This window comes from Saccopteryx leptura, chromosome 4, assembly GCF_036850995.1.
Source record: "Saccopteryx leptura isolate mSacLep1 chromosome 4, mSacLep1_pri_phased_curated, whole genome shotgun sequence".
Classification (NCBI taxonomy): Eukaryota; Metazoa; Chordata; class Mammalia; order Chiroptera; family Emballonuridae; genus Saccopteryx; species Saccopteryx leptura.
The window spans coordinates 187,807,337-187,830,477 of record NC_089506.1 but is presented as its reverse complement, the minus strand read 5'-3'; the positions used below and the strand labels follow the sequence as shown (position 1 = coordinate 187,830,477).

At 37.2% G+C, this 23,141-nt stretch overlaps 1 protein-coding gene across 1 annotated transcript in view; it reads left to right on the top strand.

The window, feature by feature from the left end:
* LOC136403449 (cytochrome P450 3A12-like) overlaps positions 1-23,141 on the top strand; it is a 49,702-nt gene that overhangs the window by 9,120 nt on the left and 17,441 nt on the right. Inside the window, exons 4-7 of the mRNA XM_066382189.1 lie at positions 6,328-6,427; positions 9,296-9,409; positions 9,673-9,761; positions 11,415-11,563. Of these exons, the coding sequence (XP_066238286.1) occupies positions 6,328-6,427; positions 9,296-9,409; positions 9,673-9,761; positions 11,415-11,563 (452 nt within the window). The remainder of the gene's footprint in view (positions 1-6,327; positions 6,428-9,295; positions 9,410-9,672; positions 9,762-11,414; positions 11,564-23,141) is intronic.

Genomic DNA, 23,141 nt, shown 5'->3' with positions numbered 1-23,141 from the left:
TTCTTTGGGGTTTTCGATGTATAGGATCATATCATGTGCAAAAAGTGATACCTTTACTTCTTCTTTTCCGATATGGATGCCTTTTATTTCTTTGTCTTGTCTGATTGCTCTGGCTAGAACCTCTAGTACCACATTAAATAAGAGTGGAGAGAGTGGACAACCCTGTCTTGTTCCTGATTTAAGGGGGAAAGCCTTCAGTTTAGTGCCATTTAATATGATGTTAGCTGATGGTTTATCATATATGGCCTTTATCATGTTGAGATATTTTCCTTCTATACCCATTTTGTTGAGAGTCTTAAACATAAAATTGTGTTGTATTTTATCGAAAGCCTTTTCTGCGTCTATTGATAAGATCATGTGGTTTTTGTTCTTTGTTTTGTTGATATGGTGTATTACGTTAACCGTTTTACGTATGTTGAACCATCCTTGAGATTCTGGGATGAATCCCACTTGATCATGATGTATTATTTTTTTAATATGTTGTTGTATTTGATTTGCTAGTATTTTGTTTAGTATTTTAGCATCTGTATTCATTAGAGATATTGGTCTGTAGTTTTCTTTTTTTGTGCCATCCTTGCCTGGTTTTGGTATGAAGGTTATGTTGGCCTCATAAAATGTGTTTGGAAGTATTGCTTCTTCTTCAATTTTTTGGAAGACTTTGAGTAGAATAGGAACCAAGTCTTCTTTGAATGTTTGATAAAATTCGCTTGTATAGCCATCAGGGCCTGGACTTTTATTTTTGGGGAGGTTTTTAATGGTTTTTTCTATTTCTTCTCTACTGATAGGTCTGTTTAGGCTTTCTGCTTCTTCTTGACTCAGTCTAGGAAGGTTGTATTGTTCTAGGAATTTATCCATTTCTTCTAGGTTGTTGAATTTAGTGGCATAAAGTTTTTCATAGTATTCTACAATAATTCTTTGTATATCTACGGTGTCCGTGGTGATTTCTCCTCTTTCATTTTGGATTTTGTTTATATGAGTTCTTTCTCTTTTTTCCTTGGTAAGTCTTGCCAAGGGTTTGTCAATTTTGTTGATCTTTTCAAAGAACCAGCTCCTTGTTCTATTAATTTTTTCTATAGTTTTTCTGTTCTCTAATTCATTTATTTCTGCTCTGATTTTTATTATCTCCTTTCTTCGGCTGGTTTTGGGTTTTCTTTGTTCTTCTTTTTCTAGTTCCTTAAGGTGGGAAGTTAAGTGGTTCACTTGGGCTCTCTCTTGTTTGTTCATATATGCCTGAAGTGATATGAACTTCCCTTTTATCACTGCTTTTGCTGCATCCCATAGATTCTGATATGTCGTATTGTCATTTTCATTAGTCTGTATATATCTTTTGATCTCTGCACTTATTTCTTCTTTGACCCATTCATTTTTTAAAAGTATGTTGTTTAGTTTCCACATTTTTGTCAGATTTTTTTCCTTTTTTTTGCAGTTGAATTCTAGTTTCAAGGCTTTATGATCATAAAATATGCTTGGTACAACTTCAATTTTTCTGAATTTACTGATGTTGTTTTTTGGCCCAACATATGGTCAATTCTTGAGAATGATCCATGTACACTGGGGAAAAATGTATACTCAGTCACTTTGGGATGAAATGTCCTGTAGATGTCTATCATATCCAGGTGCTCTAGTGTTTTGTTTAAGGCCACTATGTCTTTGTTGATTCTCTGTTTGGATGACCGATCTAGAGCCGTCAACGGTGTATTGAGGTCTCCAAGTATGATTGTGTTTTTGTCAGTTTTTGTTTTAAGATCAATAAATAGCTGTCTTATATATTTTGGTGCTCCTTGGTTTGGTGCATATATATTAAGAATTGTTATGTCTTCTTGATTCAGTGTCCCCTTAGCCATTATGAAATGGCCATTTTTGTCTCTGAGTACTTTTCCTGTCTTGTAGTCAGCATTATCCGATATGAGTATTGCTACACCTGCTTTTTTTTGGATGTTATTTGCTTGGAGTATTGTTTTCCAGCCTTTCACTTTGAATTTGTTTTTATCCTTGTTACTTAGATGAGTTTCCTGTAGGCAGCATACAGTTGGATTTTCTTTTTTAATCCATTCTGCTACTCTGTGCCTTTTTATTGGTGAGTTTAATCCGTTTACGGTTAGTGTAATTATTGATACTTGTGAGTTCCCTATTGCCATTTTATATCTTGCTTTCTGTTAGTTTTGTGTCTTGTTTGATCCTTCTCTTTCATTTTTCTATCTTTTGTTTTTATTTGGTTGTATTCCATACATCTTTCCTCTGTTGCTATCTTTTTTATCTCATGTGCTTCTGTGGTGGTTTTTTCAATGGTGGTTACCTTTGAGTAATGAAAAGGGTCCCTACCCTGTTCATTGTAGCGAACTATTTTGTGAGTACTTTTGCACTCCATCGTCCTTTGCTACTGTTAATCTCCATCTTCTCCCCCTCTTTCTTTTTGTTGTTGTCACAGTTTAAATTTGGTTTTATTGTGTTCTTCTTGGAACTTTTACTTGTGGCTCTGTTTTTTTTTTTTTGTTTTGTTCTTTGTATCTGATTGGAGAACCCCCTTTAGTAATTCCTGGAGTGGGGGTTTTCTGATGATAAATTCCCTCATCTTTTCTGTATCTGTGAATGTTTTTATTTCTCCTTCATATTTGAAGGATAGCTTTGATGGGTATAGTATTCATGGCTGAAAGTTCCTCTCTTTCAGGACTTTAAATATTGGGGTCCACTCTCTTCTAGCTTGTAGAGTTTCTGCTGAGAAATCTGATGATAATCTAATGGGCCTTCCTTTATATGTTGTATTCTTCTTTTCCCTGGCTGCCTTGAGAATTTTTTCTTTGCTGTTGGTTTGTGTCAATTTCATTATGATATGCCTTGGAGTAGGTTTGTTGGGGTTAAGAAAACTCGGATTTCTGTTTGCTTCTTGAACTTGAGGCTTTAGTTCTTTCCACAGGCTTGGGAAGTTCTCATCTATTATTTGTTTGAGTATGTTCTCCATTCCATTTTCTCTCTCTTCTCCCTCTGATATACCTATTATTCTTATGTTATTCTTTTTGATGGAGTCAGATAATTCTTGTAGGTCTATCTCATTTTTTTAAATTTTTGAGTCTCTTTCTTCTTCTCTCTGTTGTGCCTCAAGTTGCTTGTCTTCTATTTCACTAATCCTTTCTTCTATCTGACCTGTTCTATTAGCTAAGCTTGTTACTTCGTTTTTCAGCTCGTGAATTGAGTTTTTCATCTCTGTTTGATTTGTTTTTATAGTTTCAATTTCCTTGGACATATATTCTTTGTGTTCATTGAGTTGTTTTCTGAGCTCCCTAAATTGCCTTTCTGTGTTTTCTTGTATATCTCGGAGGATTTTTTGGATTTCTATCTTGAATTCTCTGTCATTTAGCTCCAAGGTTTCCAATATATTAAATTTTTTCTCCATAGATTTTTCCTCATCTAGCTGTGTTATCTCTCTTTCTTTTGTATCCATGATATTCGATTTTCTCTTCCTTAATGGCATCTGAGGGTGGTTTTGTTGATAGTAATTATGAGATTTAATAAAGAATAAAAAGTTAAAAAAATAATAAAATAAAATAAATAAAAAAAATCGAAAAGAGTTTTTTTTTAAAAAAAAAATTAATAATGAAATAAAGAAAAATAAAATAAAATAAAAATTTTTTAAAAAGGAAATTATTCCCCCCCCTCCTTTTTTCCTCTCCTCTCCTCTCCCCTCTTTCTTGAGAAAATCTTGTGGTGAACTGTGAATTATAACAAACAAAGAGGCAGGATATTTCTAAACCACACTGTTTCCTGGCAGTCAATGGACTTGAAGATTTTGTAAAGTGGTCTTGGCCAGTTACAGCAGCTGTTCCCAGGGGGAGCTGCTGGCGGTGTGGTGAGAGCAGCAGGAGAGCTGTAACCGGTGCCACCTCAATAACTTATATCACCGCTTCAACACTAAATATACTTGACACCCACTTAAACCTTCTGAGTTTTAGAAGACCTTTGGAAAATGGGCAGCATTAGTGCAGTGGTTCTCCTCTAGTTTTATATGTGACACAAAACATTTGAAATTCTCTGTGAAGTGAGAGAAGGAATAAATAACAAGTATGGAAATTATCCTATTTTGTTCTAGCTAATGAAAAGGATTTATAGTAAAAAATAAAAATGCTGGAGGACAGTGTATTTAAACTTACATGAGTAATCCTCCTGTAATTAAACTTATAGTAAACCGGTTAGGAGATCAAGCCAAATAGGAATATAGCACACAAAAGTAGCTAGCTTTGTATGCTATCTGAGTCAAAAGTGGGATGGCCCAGCTACTAGCAGATGTCACTCACACGGGGCTGGAGACCCACTCAGGATCACTTATAGAATGAATATAACTAGCTCTGCCCGGTTGGCTCAGTGGTAAAGTGTCGTTCTGGCTTGTGGATGTCCCAGGTTCAGTTCTCAGTCAGGGCACACAGAAGGGACCTTCTCTACCCCTCCCTCTCTCCCTTCTATCTCTCTCTTCTCCTCCTGCAGCCATGGCTCAGTTGGAGTCAGTTGGCTCTGGACACTGAGGATGGCTCCATGGCCTTATTTCAGATGCTAAAATAGCTTGGTTGCCGAGCAACAGAGCAGTGGCCCCAGATGGGCAGAGCATTGCCCCATAGGGGGCTTGCTGGGTGGATCCCAGTTGGGGTGCATGTGGGAGTCTGTCTCTCTGCTTCCCTGCTTCTCACTTAGAAATTAAAAAAATAGAAGAATAAGTATAACTAATGAGAAGAAAAGATATATTTTAATGAATTGTACATGCTCCTTTGTGTTTTTTATTCTCTTTGTCCTTTTGTTTTAAATTTTTCTAACCTAGATTAGCTATTATCAACAAGACGGGTAATAGCAAATGTTGGAGAGGCTGTGGAGAAAAGGGAACTCTCATCCACTGTTGGTGGGACTGTAAAGTAGTACAACCATTATGGAGGAAAGTATGGTGGTTCCTCAAAAAACTGCAAATAGAACTACCTTATGACCCAGCAATCCCTCTACTGGGTATATACCCCAAAACCTCAGAAACATTGATACATAAAGACACTTGTAGCCCCATGTTCATTGCAGCACTGTTCACAGTGGCCAAGACATGGAAACAACCAAAAGGCCCTTCAATAGAAGACTGGATAAAGAAGATGTGGCACATATACACTATGGAATACTACTCAGCCATAAGAAATAATGACATCAGATCATTTACAGCAAAATGGTGGGATCTTGATAACATTATACGGAGTGAAATAAGTAAATCAGAAAAAACCAAGAACTACATGATTCCATACATTGGTGGAACATAAAAACGAGACTAAGAGACATGGACAAGAGTGTGGTGGTTACCAGGGGTGGGGGGAGGGAGGACATGGGAGGGAGGGAGGGAGAGAGTTAGGGGGAGGGGGAGGGACACAGAGAACTAGATAGAAGGAGGCGGAGGACAATCTGACTTTGGGCGAGGGGTATGCAACATAATTTAATGACAAAATAACCTAGACATGTTTTCTTTGAATATATGTACCCTGATTTATTAATGTCATCCCATTATCATTAATAAAAATTTATTAAAAAAAATTTTTTTCTAACCTTTATTCTACCAAGGACTTCTCTTTAATAGTAGTTACAACAATATATTTTTAAAGGATTTGCTAACTAGTAAACAAATTTTAGGGAAACAGAGAAATCATTCCTATTTCTACTGTATCTTTTTGAGTATTCCAAGTCTTTCTTATCTGCAGGCATATTTTTATGTATTTGTGACCAGTATGTCTACACTTGTGGCGCAGTGGATAAAGCATTGATCTGAAACACTGAGGTAGCCAGTTCAAAACCCTAGGCTTGCCTGGTCAAGGCACATATAAGAATTGATGCTTTCTGCTCCTCTACCCCTTCTCTCTCTCTTTCTCTCTCTCCTCTCTAAAATGAATAAAAAAAAGAAAAAAAGAAAAAAATTGTAAAAAAAAGACTATGCAACAAAGACTGCACATGGTATGTCATATGCATTTTTTATGCTTTTGATATACCTTCAAAATTGTATCTTGCAGTGACTGAGTGACTGGGTGAACTCAATTTCTTTGTTCTCAGATAATGTACTTGCCTTCAGCTATATACTATACTATTTTCCTTTATGATTATAAAAAATATTATACATACAAAAAATTGTGGAGAATGGTATAAGAAATACCCACGTACATGGGTACCACCTAAATTTCACAAATGTTTCAATGTTATTTCTAACCACAATCTCTAGGAATACGGATTATGTAATATCAGAATGGAGTTTGGACTTCCAGGAATGGCTCCAGTTGCAGAAACTGGCTTGTTAAATTAATCAGCTCTGTTTTCCTGACACAGGTTCTATGATGGTCAACAGCCTGTGTTGGCTATCACCGATCCAGACATGATCAAAGCAATTCTAGTGAAAGAATGCTATTCCGTGTTCACAAACCGGCGGGTAAGTAGAACCCATTCTTTTTTTTAATTTAATTTTTTTTTTATTTATTTTTAATTCTGAAAGAATAATAAATTAACAGGAAGTTGCCAAGAAAAATATCCAGGTAGGTCCCATGTCATGTACCCTTATTCAGTTTCCCCCAATAATAATGTCTTGTATAACGATAGTATCACATAATATCAAAGCAAGAAATTGACATGGGTACTACCACAGAGTTTATTCAAATTTTATCACTTTTATGTGCACTCATTTGTGTGTGTGTTGCTTATAAAAATTTATCAGGTATGTAGAGGATACAGAACTGTTCCATCACCATAAGGCTCCCTCTTACTATTCTTTTATTTTCCTTTTATCAGGGTCTTTAGCATAGCAAATATATTTTTTCATATTGATGTTCCCAATTTATTAATTTTTAAAATAAGTTATGCCTTTAGTGCCTGTTCTGAAAACTCTTCCCCTAGTCTTAGGTCCCAAAAATTTTCTCTTAGTTTTTTAAACATTATATATTTTTACATTTTACAATTAAGTCTATCTTTTATTTTGGCCCTGGCCAGTTGGCTCAATGGATAGAGCATCAGCCTAGCATGTAGACGTCCTAGATTCGATCCCCAGTCAGGGCACACATGAGAAGCAACCATCTGCTTCTCTTCCCTTCCCTTTCCCCCTTCCCTCTCTCTTCTCCCCTCACAGCCAGTGTGGGTGTATAGTGACTCCAGGAATAGGGGGTAATATTGGCCGGGTAGCTGGGGTTCACAACATAACCACTGCATGATCCTTGGCAGCAAGAGCTGTGGATGGTCCTTGGTGGCTTCAGGGGCTGTTGGGGTTTTCAACAGCATCAACAGGTCCGGTGGTTGGCTCCTGGGCACTAGGGCAGGTAGCAGTGGTGGCTCAGATTGGGTGATATACAAAATCTTGGGACTAACGGCAGGCACACATTTCCAGTGGTGAGATATGGTTCCAGTGACAGGGGTTGGGGCCAACTGTGGGCACATAAGTAGCTTAGAGTGCCTGAACTGTCAGAGTGCACTCATGTAGGTCTAGCGGCTATCTTCCATCACATGCATAAGCCGTGAGGACTGCTGGTGACTAGAGTTGAGGCTGAAAGGATGTAGGAGTGTGGCTGCAGAGGTTAGCTGTGGGCATATGTGGCAATGTAACCCACTAACAGGAGTCAGAGCTGGCTCTAGGGGATGGGGCTTGTGTTATGCACATGCCCAGGCACCTGAGAATCTGCAGGATACTGGGCTAGTGTTAGGTACATGCCCAGCCACAGAGGCCAGAGCTGACTGCTGGCACAGATCCTAAGGCTACGGGCATTAGTTTGGGCATGAGTTGGGGCAGGACTAGTATGTGGAGTGTGGTTGGGCAGGACTCAGGCTCCTGGAATTTGCGAATGTGAAAACCTGTGGGGCTCTCAGCACTAAAATCTGCTGGGGGTTCTCAGTGTCTGTGCCAGCTGTCAGCTTCCTCCGCCTCAAAGGCTGTTGGGGTCTTGTGCAGAACAGCACACAAAAAAGTCATGGTCCCTCATGCCACATAGCCAATACTGGTAGTTCCTGCTCTTCTTTGCTCTTAACTGTCTCTAGACTTCTCCTCTAAGCTGGTGGAGAGGGTATAGTGAAACCAACGCAGGGCATTTGTGCACTGCCCTGAAAGGCGGGGGGAAATTGTCCCCCACCCTGTTGTTCTTTTCCCAGCAAGGGGAAGTGTCCCAGGCTGGGGAGTTTCCTCCTGGCACTGAGCAGTGCCGGCCTGGGGGTGAGATGATGCAGGCAATAGGAAACTATTCTCTCTGTCCAGTTGTGCAGTTATTCTCAGGGTTTTTTTGCCCCAGTTGTTGCTGAAGCATCCCAGATGTCTAGCATTTTGTGAAGTTGTAGGAGACAGCAAGCCACTTGAGGTGCTATCCAGCCTTTATATTCCAGTCTCTTTCTAAAGGCAAATTGCCTTTAGTATAGTTGTTGTTGAGTGATCTACTGAACTCTTGTAGACCTATTTTTGTGTGTGGATAGCTGTCTAGTTTTATTTCCTCTGGGGCACGATGGTGGCAGGAATGTCCTTCTCCACCAGGTGATGTTACTGCAGGCTTTTCTCATTAAATGTGATGTTACCTGTAGGTTTTGTAAATGCTCTTTATCAAGTTGAGGACGTTTTTCTTCTTTCGTAATGGATGATTTTTTATTTTTATATCATGTGTGTCTATTAGAGATGTTCATTTTAAAACAGAAATAGTTTTTGGGAAAAATGGAAGAAAAGTTTCAAGCAGGTTGGCTAGATAGGGCGTCCCAAACTGAGAAATAGAATGACCTCTTCATTTTGTCTCCTATCCCTAGTGGGAAAATGTAAGAGAAAAGAATTTCCATGTAATTGTATTATTTCTTTTCTTAACATCAAATAGTTTCCTTATCTTTTAAGTGTTAACTATTTTATCTTAAAAACCCTACTGTATTAGACATTTGCTTTTCAAGTTGCTCATGCTGTAAATTTAAGTAAAAGTAGAATGGTCTGAAGCTACATACAGTTTGCCAAGACTATCTGGCTATCTGTCAAGAATCCTTTTCTATTCTGCAGAACGCTGGAGGGTCTCATTACTATGTATTCCCCTGGAAAAGCAGTTTTCTTAACATGTGGGCAGTTTGCCTTTAGAAAGAGATTGGAATATAAAGGCTGGATATCACCTCAAGTGGCTTGTTGTCTCCTACAACTTCACAAAATGCTAGACATCTGGGATAGGGATTTATTATCTAGCATAGGGCCTGCTATTAAGTGGATAGTTATTAAATATTTGTAATTGATGTCCATTTAACAACTGTTCAGACTTCTAAAACTTATGTAGGGCAAAATGCCTTTTGCTTTCAACTCCAGCCTGTTGGTCCAGTGGGATTTTTGAAAAGCGCCATCACTCTGTCTGTGGATGAAACTTGGAAGAGAATACGAACATTGCTGACTCCAACCTTCACCAGTGGAAAGCTCAAGGAGGTAGGAATATAAGAGGATATTTAATTTGATACATAAAGAATATAATTGGGGACAGATAGAAAACATGATAGTTTCTTTCCAAAGGTAGCTGCTGAATTTGAGCTTCCTAAAAATGACTCCTTCTTTTAGTTGTATGTCTGAGCAGTGACTTCTTAAGATTCATTATGAAATATCACTTACTGCTCCATGCTTGTGAAAGCCAGGTTTTTCCAGGACTTGATTCTTCACAATTAACTTCAGATGATGTTATATTTTGTGTCTAGATGTTCCCCATCATTCACCAGTATGCAGATGTGTTGGTGAGCAACGTGAGGAAGGAATTAGAGCAAGGCAAACCTGTCAACTTGAAAGAGTAAGTAGGAGCCCAGATGCTGGGATTCTGAGCCCTGCCTTGAGAACCTGCAGCTGCCATCACAGAGCTGAAATTCCCACTGCTGAGTCACTCTCATGACCAAAGAGAAGTAGTTGTGTGGTGTTAGAACTCCAATGGGCTATCCACAAAGATGTGACTCACCCAAAGAAGGAGGGCATCAGTAGAGGAAGATGTTCTCCTGGGTCAATGAACTAGGACAGGGGTAGTCAACCGTTATATACCTACCGCCCACTTTTGTATCTCTGTTAGTAGTAAAATTTTCTAACCGCCCACCCGTTCCACAGTAATGGTGATTTATAAAGTAGGGAAGTAACTTTACTTTATAAAATTTATAAAGCAGGGTTACAGCAAGTTAAAGCATATAATAATAATTACTTACCAAGTATTTTATGTTGGATTTTTGCTAAGTTTGGCAGAATAAATCTTTATAAAACAACTTACTATAGTTAAATCTATCTTTACATTTATACTTTGGTTGCTCCGCTACGGCCACCATGAAAGCTGGAACGCCTACTAGTGGGCAGTAGGGACCTGGTTGACTACCACTGAACCTAGGATTAATTTGTCTGCTTAATTGTCACCATGATATTCTGGAAGACAAAAATGCACAATTTAGAAGGAAGAAACATGATCATACCAAAGGGTTTATGGTAGAGAGTATAAAATAATGGGAGAGGAAGGCACTGGTGCATATCGATGGGCAGTGGGTAGGGCCGGGAAGTTACAACATGGGACTTGGAACAACTTAAATCCCTTTGATTTTGGTGAGGGTACCAGCAAAATACTAAATATTAAATCTTACCAGCACTTCTTTCTTTATACTAAAAAGAGAGAAGGTCTTGTACAGACTAGGGGTAGGTTGACTATATCATTTCTTATCTAAAGTAAGGTATTTTTTAATTATGCAGGAACAGCAGATGTAAACTGGGAAAACTGGGAACATAGGATCTGTGGGATTCCCCCAAATCAATTTTAGACTGATTTGATTTATTTTTATTATTTTTAAACCAGGGACATTCTTCTTACACTTTACAGAAATGAGTCTGCCCTCGGGGCAATCACAGATCACTGGAATTGAGGAGAGGGAGTCTTTCAGGAGCTTTAGCAGGAATATAGAGAAGGAGGGATGACATTCCAGGCAACTCTGAGCTGGGTGCCGCTGTTCTGTGATGGGCTGAGGAGGAATCAGCTCTGAGTATAGAGACTGTGGTGAGGCAAGACTCAGACCAATGTCAGCTTTCTTGATCCCACTAAAGAGTTAGTTATCTACCCTCTGTCCTGCTTGAGCACAGTGCAGCTACTATTGTCCAGACTCAAAGCACACCACTGTAATATGTCTGGTATGGGTCTTCAATCCTCTGACTGACCTCCTTGCACCCATAGCTGGGTCTAACTTGCCTTAGTGCCACCATAACCCCAGCACAGGGCCAGCTGCATCACTGGCAGCTGAAAACACGTCATGATGAGTGTGACAAGAGCATAGATTTTTTATATGCTCCAGCAGGTGCTTTGGACAGTTGTATGACTCTTTACTTGGACATGAGTTTACATGCCGTTCTTGTTGTATGTGTTGGATGAGGATAGTAAAGAGGTGCTGACTCTAATTGTCCATGTCTTTCTTTCTCTACCCAGCATCTTTGGGGCCTACAGCATGGATGTAATTACTAGCACATCATTTGGAGTGAACATCGATTCCCTCAGCAATCCACAAGATCCCTTTGTGGAAAATATCAAGAAGCTCTTAAAATTTAATTTTTCCAGTCCACTCATTCTCTTAATAAGTATGTAGACTACTATATTCCTCTTTCTTTCTTCCTCCCTTCACCTTCCTTGTCCCTTCCTTCACCCTTCATCCCTCTCTTCTCTCTCATCCCTCCCATTCTTTTTTCTTCCCTCCCTCTTTTCCTCCCTCTCTCCCTCCCTCCCTTCCTATCTTTTTTTAAAAGCTTTATTGAGAAATAATCTACATACTATATATCATAATTATCCATTTAAAATGTACAGTTTAACTACTTTTACAACCTAGTATCCATTGACAGATGAATGGATAAAGGAAATGTGACACATGTGCATACACACACACAATAGAATTTAGTCATAAAAAGGAATGATCTCCTGCCATTTGTGACAACATGGATGGAGCTTGAGAGTATTATGATAAGTCAGAAAGACTTGTGTGACCTCCCTTATATGTGGACTTGAAAAATACCCAAACTTATAGAAAAATGATTTGTGATGATCAGAGAGGCAGGGTTTGAGGGTAGGGGGATTAGATAAAGGTGCTCAAAAGGTATGAAATTTCAGTTATAAGATAAATAAGAGTATAGATTCTAAAAGTTCTTATCACAAGAGAGAAAAAGAATTTGTCACTACTGTATTTCCTCATGTATAAGACACACCCTTTTCCAAAAAATTTGGGGTCTAAAAACTGGGTGTGTTTTATACAGTAGTTGTGGCATTTCAAATGCCATAGATGGAACTGAGGATGAGGCAATATATGAAGACAGTGATTTGTCATCAGACACAGATGAGGACAAGCTAATGAATAGGAGTTTTGACAGTGTTGAGGAGTTGTATGAATTTTATGATGAATAAAACTTGAGTTCAACAACTTTATATAATACATTTAAAAAAAATTTGGGGGCCCCGCCTGACCTGTGAGGGCACAGTGGATAAAAACCTCAACCTGGAAGGCTGAGGTTGCTGATTCGAAACCCTGGGCTTGGCCAGTCAAGTCACATATGGGAGTTGATGCTTCCTGCTCCTCCCCCTTCTCTCTCTCTCTCTCTCTGTCTCTCTTCTCTCTCTAAAATGAATAAATAAAATCTAAAAAAATATATTCTAAAAAAGTTAAAAGAAATCACATATTAAAAAAATAAATAAAAAATTTTAGGCCCCAAAATTAAGGTGCGTCTTATACATGGGAGCATCTTATACATGGGGAAATACAGTATATAAGGTGATTGATGTTAACTTACAATGGCAATTATATCATAATACAGGGGTCAGGAACCTATGGCTTATGAGCCAGATGTTGTGGCTCTTTTGATCGCTGCATCTGGTTCGCAGACAAATCTTTAATAATAAAAAAAAAATAACGTTAAAAATATAAAGCATTCTCATGTATTACAATCCATTCATCTCCTACCACTCATGTTCATGGTTGTGGGTGGCTGGAGCCAATCACAGCTGTCCTCCGGGACAACACCAAATTTTTATTGGATAATGCATAACATACACGGGTCCTTGTGAGGTCAGGAAGTAAACTTCCCTCCTTTTAATCAAATAGTCAGCTAGCTAATTGCAGAAACCCTTTGGATGAAGATGGCTAAAAGGAAAAAAGATGAGGAGTATTGTACTTTTCAGCAGGAATGGACAGAGAAATTTGCCTTTGTGGAGAGAGCAGGTTCTGCAGTGTGACCAATATGCAATGATAAGATTGCATCGATGAAACGGTCAAGTATAAAGCGGCACTTCAACACACGCCATACTACATTTGCATTCGAAATATCCAGCGGGGGACAGCAGGAAGAAAGCTTGTCAAGAGCTACTGTGTAGAGTGTAAGCTAGTCAGCAGCAACTTTGTGTTTGGACCCAACAAGGTGACTAAAATTCAGCTAGCTTTGCTGGTGCTTTAGCAATTGTGAGAAACGGAAAGCCATTCATAGATGGGGGGTATGCCAAAACATTCATGCTTGATGTTGCCAATGAACTTTTTGACGACTTTTTGGATAAAGACAAGATAATCAAACAAATAAAAGACATGCCTCTGTCAGCAAGAACTGTTCACAATCATACCATGATGATGGCAAATCAAATTGAGGCAATACAAGTGAAGGACATAAATGCAGCACCATTCTTTTCTCTTGCTTTGGATGAGTCAACAGACGTAAGTCATTTATCCCAGTTCAGTGTGATTGCAAGGTGTGCTGTCGATGACACACAACGTGAGGAAAGTCTTGCTGTTTTGCCTATGAAAGAGACAACAAGAGGGGAGGATTTATTCAAGTCTTTCACTGAGTTCGCTAAAGAAAAAATCTACCGATGGATAAACTTATTTCAGTGTGTACTGATAGTGCTCTGTGCATGGTGGGGAAAAACAGGATTCGTAGCGCTTCTTTGTGAACATGAAAAGAGATCCATTCTAAGTTTTCACTGCATCCTACATCAGGAGGCGCTTTGTGCTCAGATGTGTGGCAAGCAACTTGGTGAGGTGATGTCGCTGGTCATTCAGAGATGTGTGGCAAGCAACTTGGTGAGGTGATGTCGCTGGTCATTTGGGTGGTCAACTTTATTGTTGCCCAAGCTTTAAATGATCACCAGTTTAAAACACTGCTGGATGAAGTTGGAAATTATCCTGGTCTGCTTCTGCACAGCAATGTGTGTTGGTTGTTAAGAGGGAAGGTGCTCAGCCATTTCGCGGCTTCTCTGAGTGAAATCCGGAGTTTTTTTTAAATGAAAAATATCGAGCATCCTGAGTTAGCTAACACTGAGTGGCTCCTGAAGTTCTACTATCTCGTGGACATGACTGAACATCTGAACCAGCTCAATGTGAAAATACAAGGCATTGGAAATACAGTCTTATTCCTTCAACAAGCAGTGTTTGCATTTGAAAACAAGCTGGAACTCTTCATCGCTGACATTGAAACAGGTCGTTTACTACACTTTGAAAAACTGGGAGAGTTTAAAGATGCATGCACAGCAAGTTACCCTGCTCAACATCTTGATCTCCAGCAGCTAGTGGGCTTCACATCTAATCTCCTGCAGTCATTCAAAGTGCAGTTTGGAGAATTTCGTGAGCGCACTCGTCTTTTTAAGTTCATCACCCATTCACACGAGTGTTCAGTGGACAGCACCAACCTGTCTACATCCCCGTGTCTTCGTCAGAGAGTTTGAGCTACAAGCTGCTGACCTGAAAGCCTCAGATATGTGGATGAATAAGTTCAAGTCACTGAATGAAGATTTGGAAAGACTTGCACGATAGCAAGCAGAGTTGGCGAGCTAACACAAGTGGAGAGAAATGAAAAAACTTCAACCCGTGGACCAGCTGATTGTCAAAACTTGGAACGTGCTTCCTGTCACATACCACACACTGCAGCGTGTGAGTATTGCTGTACTGACAATGTTTGGTTCTATGTATGCATGTGAACAGTCTTTCTTACATCTAAAGAACATTAAGACCAACCTAGGATCACGTTTAACAGATGGAAGTCTCAACGCCTGCATGAAGCTTAACCTCACCACGTATCAACCAGACTACAAAGCCATCAGCACACCCATGTAGCACCAGAAGTCACATTAATGGTAAGAAGTACTTTATTCATCATTGGTTAGCAGCAGCCTAACAACGTTATTAAAAAGAATTCAGAGACTTATTGTTCTTTAAAAGTGTTGGTCTTACATAAAATGCACACATTTACTTGTATTTAGTGTTAAACATATTGTATGGCTCTCACGGAATTACATTTTAAAATATGTGGCGTTCATGGCTCTCTCAGCCAAAAAGGTTCCTGACCCCTGTCGTAATATATGTGTGAATCATTATGCTGTATACCTTAAGCTTATACAGTACTGTATATCAATTAAAAGTCATTGAAAAAATGGTTTTTAGTACATTTAAAGACACATACAACCATCATGGTATCAATTGCTAGAATATTTTTGCCAACTTAAAAACCTTTTAACTCTCATCTACTACCCTGAGACCTAAGCAACCATTAATGTTATTTTCTCTGGCTATAGATTTGCCTCTCCTGGACAGTTCATATGTATGGAATCACATAATATGTGGTCTTTCTGTCTGGCTTCTTTAATTTAGCATAATGTTTTGAAGGTTCATTTATATTTTAGCATCTTTAAATGTTTAGAGAAGTGTCTATTAAAATTCTTTGCCTATTTATACGGTTTTATTCTTTTTGTGATTGAGTTATAAGAGTTCTTTATTCTAGATAATTCTTTATTAGATATATGATTTAAAAAGTTTTTGTTGCTATCCTGTGTTTTTATCACTTTTTTTTTTTCTGAGAGAGAGTGAGATGAGAAGCATCAACGTGTAGTTGTGGCACTTTTAGTTGTTCATTGATTGCTTCTCATCAGTGCTTTGACCCGAGGGCTCCAGCTGAGCCAGTGGCGGCCTTGGACTCAAGTGAGCAACCTCACTCAAGCTGGTGACCTTGGGGTTTCAAACCTGGGTCCTCGGCATCCCAGGTCAATGTTCTTTCCACAGTGCCACCATTGGTCAGGCAAAGTGGGTAAAATCTCTTCACTTTCTTGATAGTGTTCTTTGAAAGACAAAATTTTTAATTAAAAATTTTTAAAAAAAATTTTGATGATGTATGTGTATTTTCCCTTTTGTTGCCTGTGCTTTTGATATCATATTAATAATCCATTGCCAAAATTGTCATGAATAATTACCGCTTGATTTTCTTCTAAGAGGATATAGTGTTAGTACTTATTTTTAATCCATTTTGATATTGTTTTCGTGTATGATGTGAGGTAAGAGTTCAACTTCATTCTTTTGCATATGGCTATCCTGTTATCCCAGTACTATTTATTAAGACAATCATTCCCTATTGAATCATCTTGGAACCCTTCTCAAAATTCAGTTGACCATAAACACATGGGTTTATTTGTAAACTCTAAATTGTATTCCATTGATATATATGTCTATTATACCAGTACTACATTGCATTGATTATTATAGCTTTGTGGTAAGATTTGAAATCTGGAATTGTGAGTTCTCCCACTTTAATCTTTTTTTTTTTTCAAATTTATTTTGGTGATTCTGGTTCCCTTTTAATTTCCCAATAATTTAAAATTTATCTTGTTAGTTTCTATAAAGAAGTCAGCTAGGATTCTAATAGGGAATATGTTACATCTGTAGATCAGTTCAAGGAGTATTGCTATCTTCATATTAAATTTTCTGATGCAGGAACATGGATGTTTTTCCATTTACTTAGATCTTTAGTTTATTTCAACAATGTTTTGTAGTTTTCAGAGTATAAGTTTTGCATTTCTTTAATGAATGTTATTTCTAAGTGTTCTAGTTTTCTGGATGTTATTGTAAATGTAACTATCCTCTTGGATTGTTTATTGCAATTTATAGAAATCCAATTGATTTTACATATTGATCTTGTATCTTGAAATCCTGCTGAAATTTTTTATTGATTCTAATAGGTTTTCAGTGGATTTTAAAAAGGATTTTCTATATATAAAATTATGTTATTTGATAGGAGAGATAGTTTTACTTCTTCCTTTCATATATCAAAACCTCTTATTTCTTTTTCTTGTCTACTTCCCCTGGCCATGATCTCTATTTTTTTTTTTTTTTAAATAATTTTTTATTGATGTTAATGGGATGACATTAATAATTCAGGGTACATATATTCAAAGAAAACATGTCTAGGTTATTTTGTCATTAAATTATGTTGCATACCCCTCACCCAGAGTCAGATTGTCCTCCGTCATCCTCTGTCTAGTTTTCTCTGTGCCCCTCCCCCTCCCCCTCCCCCTAACTCTCCCTCCCTCCCTCCTGCGTCCTCCCTCCCCCCACCCCTGGTAACCACCACTCTCTTGTCCATGTCTCTTAGTCTCGTTTTTATGTTCCACCAATGTATGGAATCATGTAGTTCTTGTTTTTTTCTGATTTACTTATTTCACTCCGTATAATGTTATCAAGATCCCACCATTTTGCTGTAAATGATATGATGTCATCATTTCTTATGGCTGAGTAGTATTCCATAGTATATATGTGCCACATCTTCTTTATCCAGTCTTCTATTGAAGGGCTTTTTGGTTGTTTCCATGTCTTGGCCACTGTGAACAGTGCTGCAATGAACATGGGGCTACATGTGTCTTTACGTATCAATGATTCTGAGGTTTTGGGGTATATACCCAGTAGAGGGATTGCTGGGTCATAAGGTAGTTCTATTTGCAGTTTTTTGAGGAACCACCATACTTTCCTCCATAATGGTTGTACTACTTTACAGTCCCACCAACAGTGTATGAGGGTTCCTTTTTCTCCACAGCCTCTCCAACATTTGCTATTGCCCGTCTTGTTGATAATAGCTAATCTAACAGGGGTGAGGTGGTATCTCATTGTAGTTTTGATTTGCATTTCTCTAATAACTAATGAAGCTGAGCATCTTTTCATATATCTGTTGGCCATTTGTATTTCTTCCTGGGAGAAGTGTCTGTTCATGTCTTCTTCCCATTTTTTTATTGGATTGTTTGTTTGTTTGTTGTTGAGTTTTATGAGTTCTTTGTAAATTTTGGATATTAGGCCCTTATCTGAGCTATTGTTTGAAAATATCAGTTCCCATTTAGTTGGCTGTCTGTTTATTTTGATATCAGTTTCTCTTGCTGAGCAAAAACTTTTTATTCTGATGTAGTCCCATTCATTTATCTTTGCCTTCACTTCTCTTGCCATTGGAGTCAAGTTCATAAAATGTTCTTTAAAACCCAGGTCCATGAGTTGAGTACCTATGTCTTCTTCTATGTACTTTATTGTTTCAGATCTTATAAATAGGTCTTTGATCCATTTTGAATTAATTTTAGTACACGGGGACAGGCTGTAGTCGAGTTTCATTCTTTTGCATGTGGCTTTCCAGTTTTCCCAACACCATTTGTTGAAGAGGCTTTCTTTTCTCCATTTTGTGTTGTTGGCCCCCTTATCAAAGATTATTTGACCATATATATGTGGTTTTATTTCTGGGCTTTCTATTCTGTTCCATTGGTCTGAGTGTCTATTTTTCTGCCAATACCATACAGTTTTGATTATTGTGGCTCTATAATATAGTTTAAAGTCAGGTATTGTAATGCCCCCAGCTTCATTCTTTTTCCTTAGGATTGCTTTAGCTATTCGGGGTTTTTTATAGTTCCATATAAATCTTATGATTTTTTGTTCCATTTCTTTAAAAAATGTCATAGGAATTTTGATGGGAATTGCATTAAATTTATATATTACTTTGGGTAATATGGCCATTTTAATTATATTTATTCTTCCTATCCAAGAACAAGGAATATTTTTCCATCTCATTGTGTCTTTTTCTATTTCTCTTAGCAATGCCTTGTAGTTTTCATTATATAGGTCCTTTACATTCTTTGTTATGTTTATTCCTAGGTATTTTATTTTTTTTGTTGCAATCGTGAAGGGGATTATTTTTTTGAGTTCGTTTTCTAATATTTCATTGTTGGCATATAGAAAGGCTATGGACTTTTGTATGTTGATTTTGTATCCTGCGACCTTACTGTATTGGTTTATTGTTTCGAGTAATCTTTTTGTGGAGTCCTTTGGGTTTTCGATGTATAGGATCATATCATCAGCAAAAAGTGATACCTTTACTTCTTCTTTTCCGATGTGGATGCCTTTTATTTCTTTGTCTTGTCTGATTGCTCTGGCCAGAACTTCTAGCACCACGTTAAATAAGAGTGGAGAGAGTGGACAACCCTGTCTTGTTCCTGATTTAAGGTGGAAAGTCCTCAGTTTTACGCCATTTAATATGATGTTGGCTGATGGTTTATCATATATGGCCTTTATCATGTTGAGATATTTTCCTTCTATACCCATTTTGTTGAGAGTCTTAAACATAAAATTGTGTTGTATTTTATCGAAAGCCTTTTCTGCGTCTATTGATAAGATCATGTGGTTTTTGTTCTTTGTTTTGTTGATATGGTGTATTACGTTAACCGTTTTACGTATGTTGAACCATCCTTGAGATTCTGGGATGAATCCCACTTGATCATGATGTATTATTTTTTTAATATGTTGTTGTATTCGATTTGCCAGTATTTTGTTTAGTATTTTAGCATCTGTATTCATTAGAGATATTGGTCTGTAGTTTTCTTTCTTTGTGCCATCCTTGCCAGGTTTTGGTATGAGGGTTATGTTGGCCTCATAAAATGTGTTTGGAAGTATTGCTTCTTCTTCAATTTTTTGGAAGACTTTGAGTAGAATAGGAACCAAGTCTTCTTTGAATGTTTGATAGAATTCACTAGTATAACCGTCTGGGCCTGGACTTTTATTTTTGGGGAGGTTTTTAATAGTTTTTTCTATTTCCTCCCTGCTGATTGGTCTGTTTAGGTTTTCTGCTTCTTCATGACTCAGTTTAGGAAGGTTGTATTGTTCTAGGAATTTATCCATTTCTTCTAGATTGTTGTATTTGGTGGCATATAGTTTTTCATAGTATTCTACAATAATTCTTTGTATATCTATGATGTCTGTGGTGATTTCTCCTCTTTCATTTTGGATTTTATTTATTTGAGTCCTGTGTCTTTTTTCCTTAGTGAGTCTTGCCAAGGGTTTGTCAATTTTGTTGATCTTTTCAAAGAACCAGCTCCTTGTTTTATTGATTTTTTCTATAGTTTTTCTGTTCTCTATTTCATTTATTTCTGCTCTGATTTTTATTATCTCCTTTCTTCGGCTGGTTTTGGGTTGTCTTTGTTCTTCTTTTTCTAGCTCCTTAAGGTGTGAAGTTAAGTGGCTTATTTCGGCTCTCTCTTGTTTGTTCATATAGGCCTGAAGTGATATGAACTTTCCTCTTATTACTGCTTTTGCTGCATCCCAGAGATTCTGATATGTCGTATTTTCATTTTCATTTGTCTGTATGTATCTTTTGATCTCTGCGCTTATTTCTTCTTTGACCCATTTATTTTTTAGAAGTATGTTGTTTAGTTTCCATAATTTTGTGGGTTTTTCCCCCTCTTTTTTACAGTTGAATTCTAGTTTCAAGGCTTTATGATCAGAGAATATGCTTGGTACAATTTCAATTTTTCTAAATTTGCTGATATTGTCTTTGTGGCCCAACATATGGTCAATTCTTGAGAATGTTCCATGTACACTAGAGAAAAATGTATACTCTGTCGCTTTGGGATGAAGTGTCCTGTAGATGTCTATCATATCCAGGTGTTGTAATATTTCGTTTAAGGCCACTATATCTTTATTGATTCTCTGTTTGGATGACCGATCTAGAGCCGTCAGCGGTGTATTGAGGTCTCCAAGTATGATTGTATTTTTGTCAGTTTTTGTTTTAAGGTCAATAAGTAGCTGTCTTATATATTTTGGTGCTCCTTGGTTTGGTGCATATATATTAAGGATTGTTATGTCTTCTTGATTCAGTGTCCCCTTAATCATTATGAAATTACCATTTTTGTCTCTGAGTACTTTTTCTGTCTTGTAGTCAGCATTATCAGATATGAGTATTGCTACACCTGCTTTTTTTTGGGTGTTGTTTGCTTGGAGTATTGTTTTCCAGCCTTTCACTTTGAATTTGTTTTTATCCTTGTTGCTTAGATGAGTTTCTTGTAGGCAGCATACAGTTGGATTTTCTTTTTTAATCCATTCTGCTACTCTGTGTCTTTTTATTGGTAAGTTTAATCCATTTACATTTAGTGTAATTATTGACACTTGTGGGTTCCCTATTGCCATTTTATAAATTGCTTTCTTTTAGTTTTGTATCTTGTTTGATTCTTCTCTTTTGTTTTTCTATCATTTGTTTTTGTTTGTTTGTATTCCATACTTCTTTCCTCTGTTGCTACCTTTTTTAAGTCAAGTGTTTTTGTGGTGGTTTTTTCAAGGGTGGTTACCATTAAGTAATGAAAAGGATACCTACCATATTCATTGTAGTACCCTTTCTTATGAGTATTTCTGCGCTTCATCGTCCTTTGCTACTGTTAATCTTCATCCTTTCTCCCCTTTTTTTTCTTTTGTTGTCACAGTTTAAGTTTGGTTTTATTGTTTTCTTGGTGGAGCTGTTACTTGGGGTTCTGTTTTCTTTTGTTCTTTGAATCTGGTTGGAAAACCCCCTTTAGTATTTCCTGGAGTGGGGGCTTTCTGCTGATAAATTCTCTCATCTTTTCTATATTTGTGAATGTTTTTATATCTCCTTCGTACTTGAAGGATAGCTTTGATGGGTATAGTATTCTTGGCTGAAAGTTCCTCTCTTTCAGGGCTTTGAATATTGGGGTCCACTCTCTTCTAGCTTGTAGAGTTTCTGCTGAGAAGTCTGATGATAATCTAATAGGTCTTCCTTTATATGTTGTATTCCTCTTTTCCCTGGCTGCCTTGAGAATTTTTTCTTTGTCATTGGTTTGTGTCATCTTCATTATGATGTGCCTTGGAGTGGGTTTGTTGGGGTTAAGAAAACTCGGTGTTCTGTTTGCTTCTTGAATTTGAGGCTTTAATTCTTTCCACCGGCTTGGGAAGTTCTCATCTACTATTTGTTTAAGTATATTCTCCATTCCATTTTCTCTCTCTTCTCCCTCTGATATACCTATTATTCTTATGTTATTCTTTCTGATGGAGTCAGACAATTCCTGTAGGGTTTTCTCGTTTTTTATTATTTTTGAGTCTCTTTCTTCTTCTCTCTGTTGTGCCTCAAGTTGCTTGTCTTCTATTTCACTAATCCTATCTTCTATCTGGGCTGTTCTATTAGCTAAGCTTGTTATCTCGTTTTTCAGTTCGTGAATTGAGTTTTTCATTTCTGTTTGATTTGTTTTTATAGTTTCAATTTCCTTGGTAATATATTCTTTGTGATCATTGAGTTGTTTTCTGATTTCCCTAAATTGCCTTTCTGTGTTTTCTTGTATATCTCTGAGTATTTTTAAGATTTCTATTTTAAATTCTCTGTCATTTGGCTCCAAGGCTTCCAGTATGCTAAATCTTTTCTCCATAGATTTTCCCACATCTATTTGTGTTACCTCTCTATCTTTTGTATCCATAATATTCGATTTCCTTTTTCTTATTGGCATCTGAAGGTGGTCTTGTTGATATTCTTAATTAAAATTAATAAAGAATAAAAAGGGAAAAAAAAGAAAAAAAAAACAAACACTCCACACACAAAAAAAGTAATGATTTATTATTTCCCCCTTTTTTCTTTCTTCTCTTTCCCTCCTCTCACCTCTTTAGGTAAATATCGTGATGACCTGTGAATTATATTATGCTAAATGGAACAAAAATTGCCTATAACGGAGGGCCTGATTTGGGGTGAAGAGTTCAAGGTGCAAAAAAGGGAGTAGGGACCTACTAAATGCAAAAAAAAAAAAAAAAAAAAAAAGGAGGATATCTTAGACAAGCATCAAATGATTTGCTTGTAAGTGATGGTCGACTAAAAGATATAATGAGAGGGATAAGAGGGAAACAGAAAAAAGGAGAGAAAAAATAATATTTAAAGAAGAAAAAAATAAAAATAAGTAAAAATCTGTTGTATTAAGTGGAGTGAAGACTAAATACAATGGAGACTTTGGGTTGGGAGGAATGCTTGTGAGTTAAAAAGCAATGTAAAAAGTACCCAAAATGCCACAAAAACAAACAAATAAAGGAAAACCAAGAACAAAATCAGAAAAGAAAAGAAAAAAAAAAAA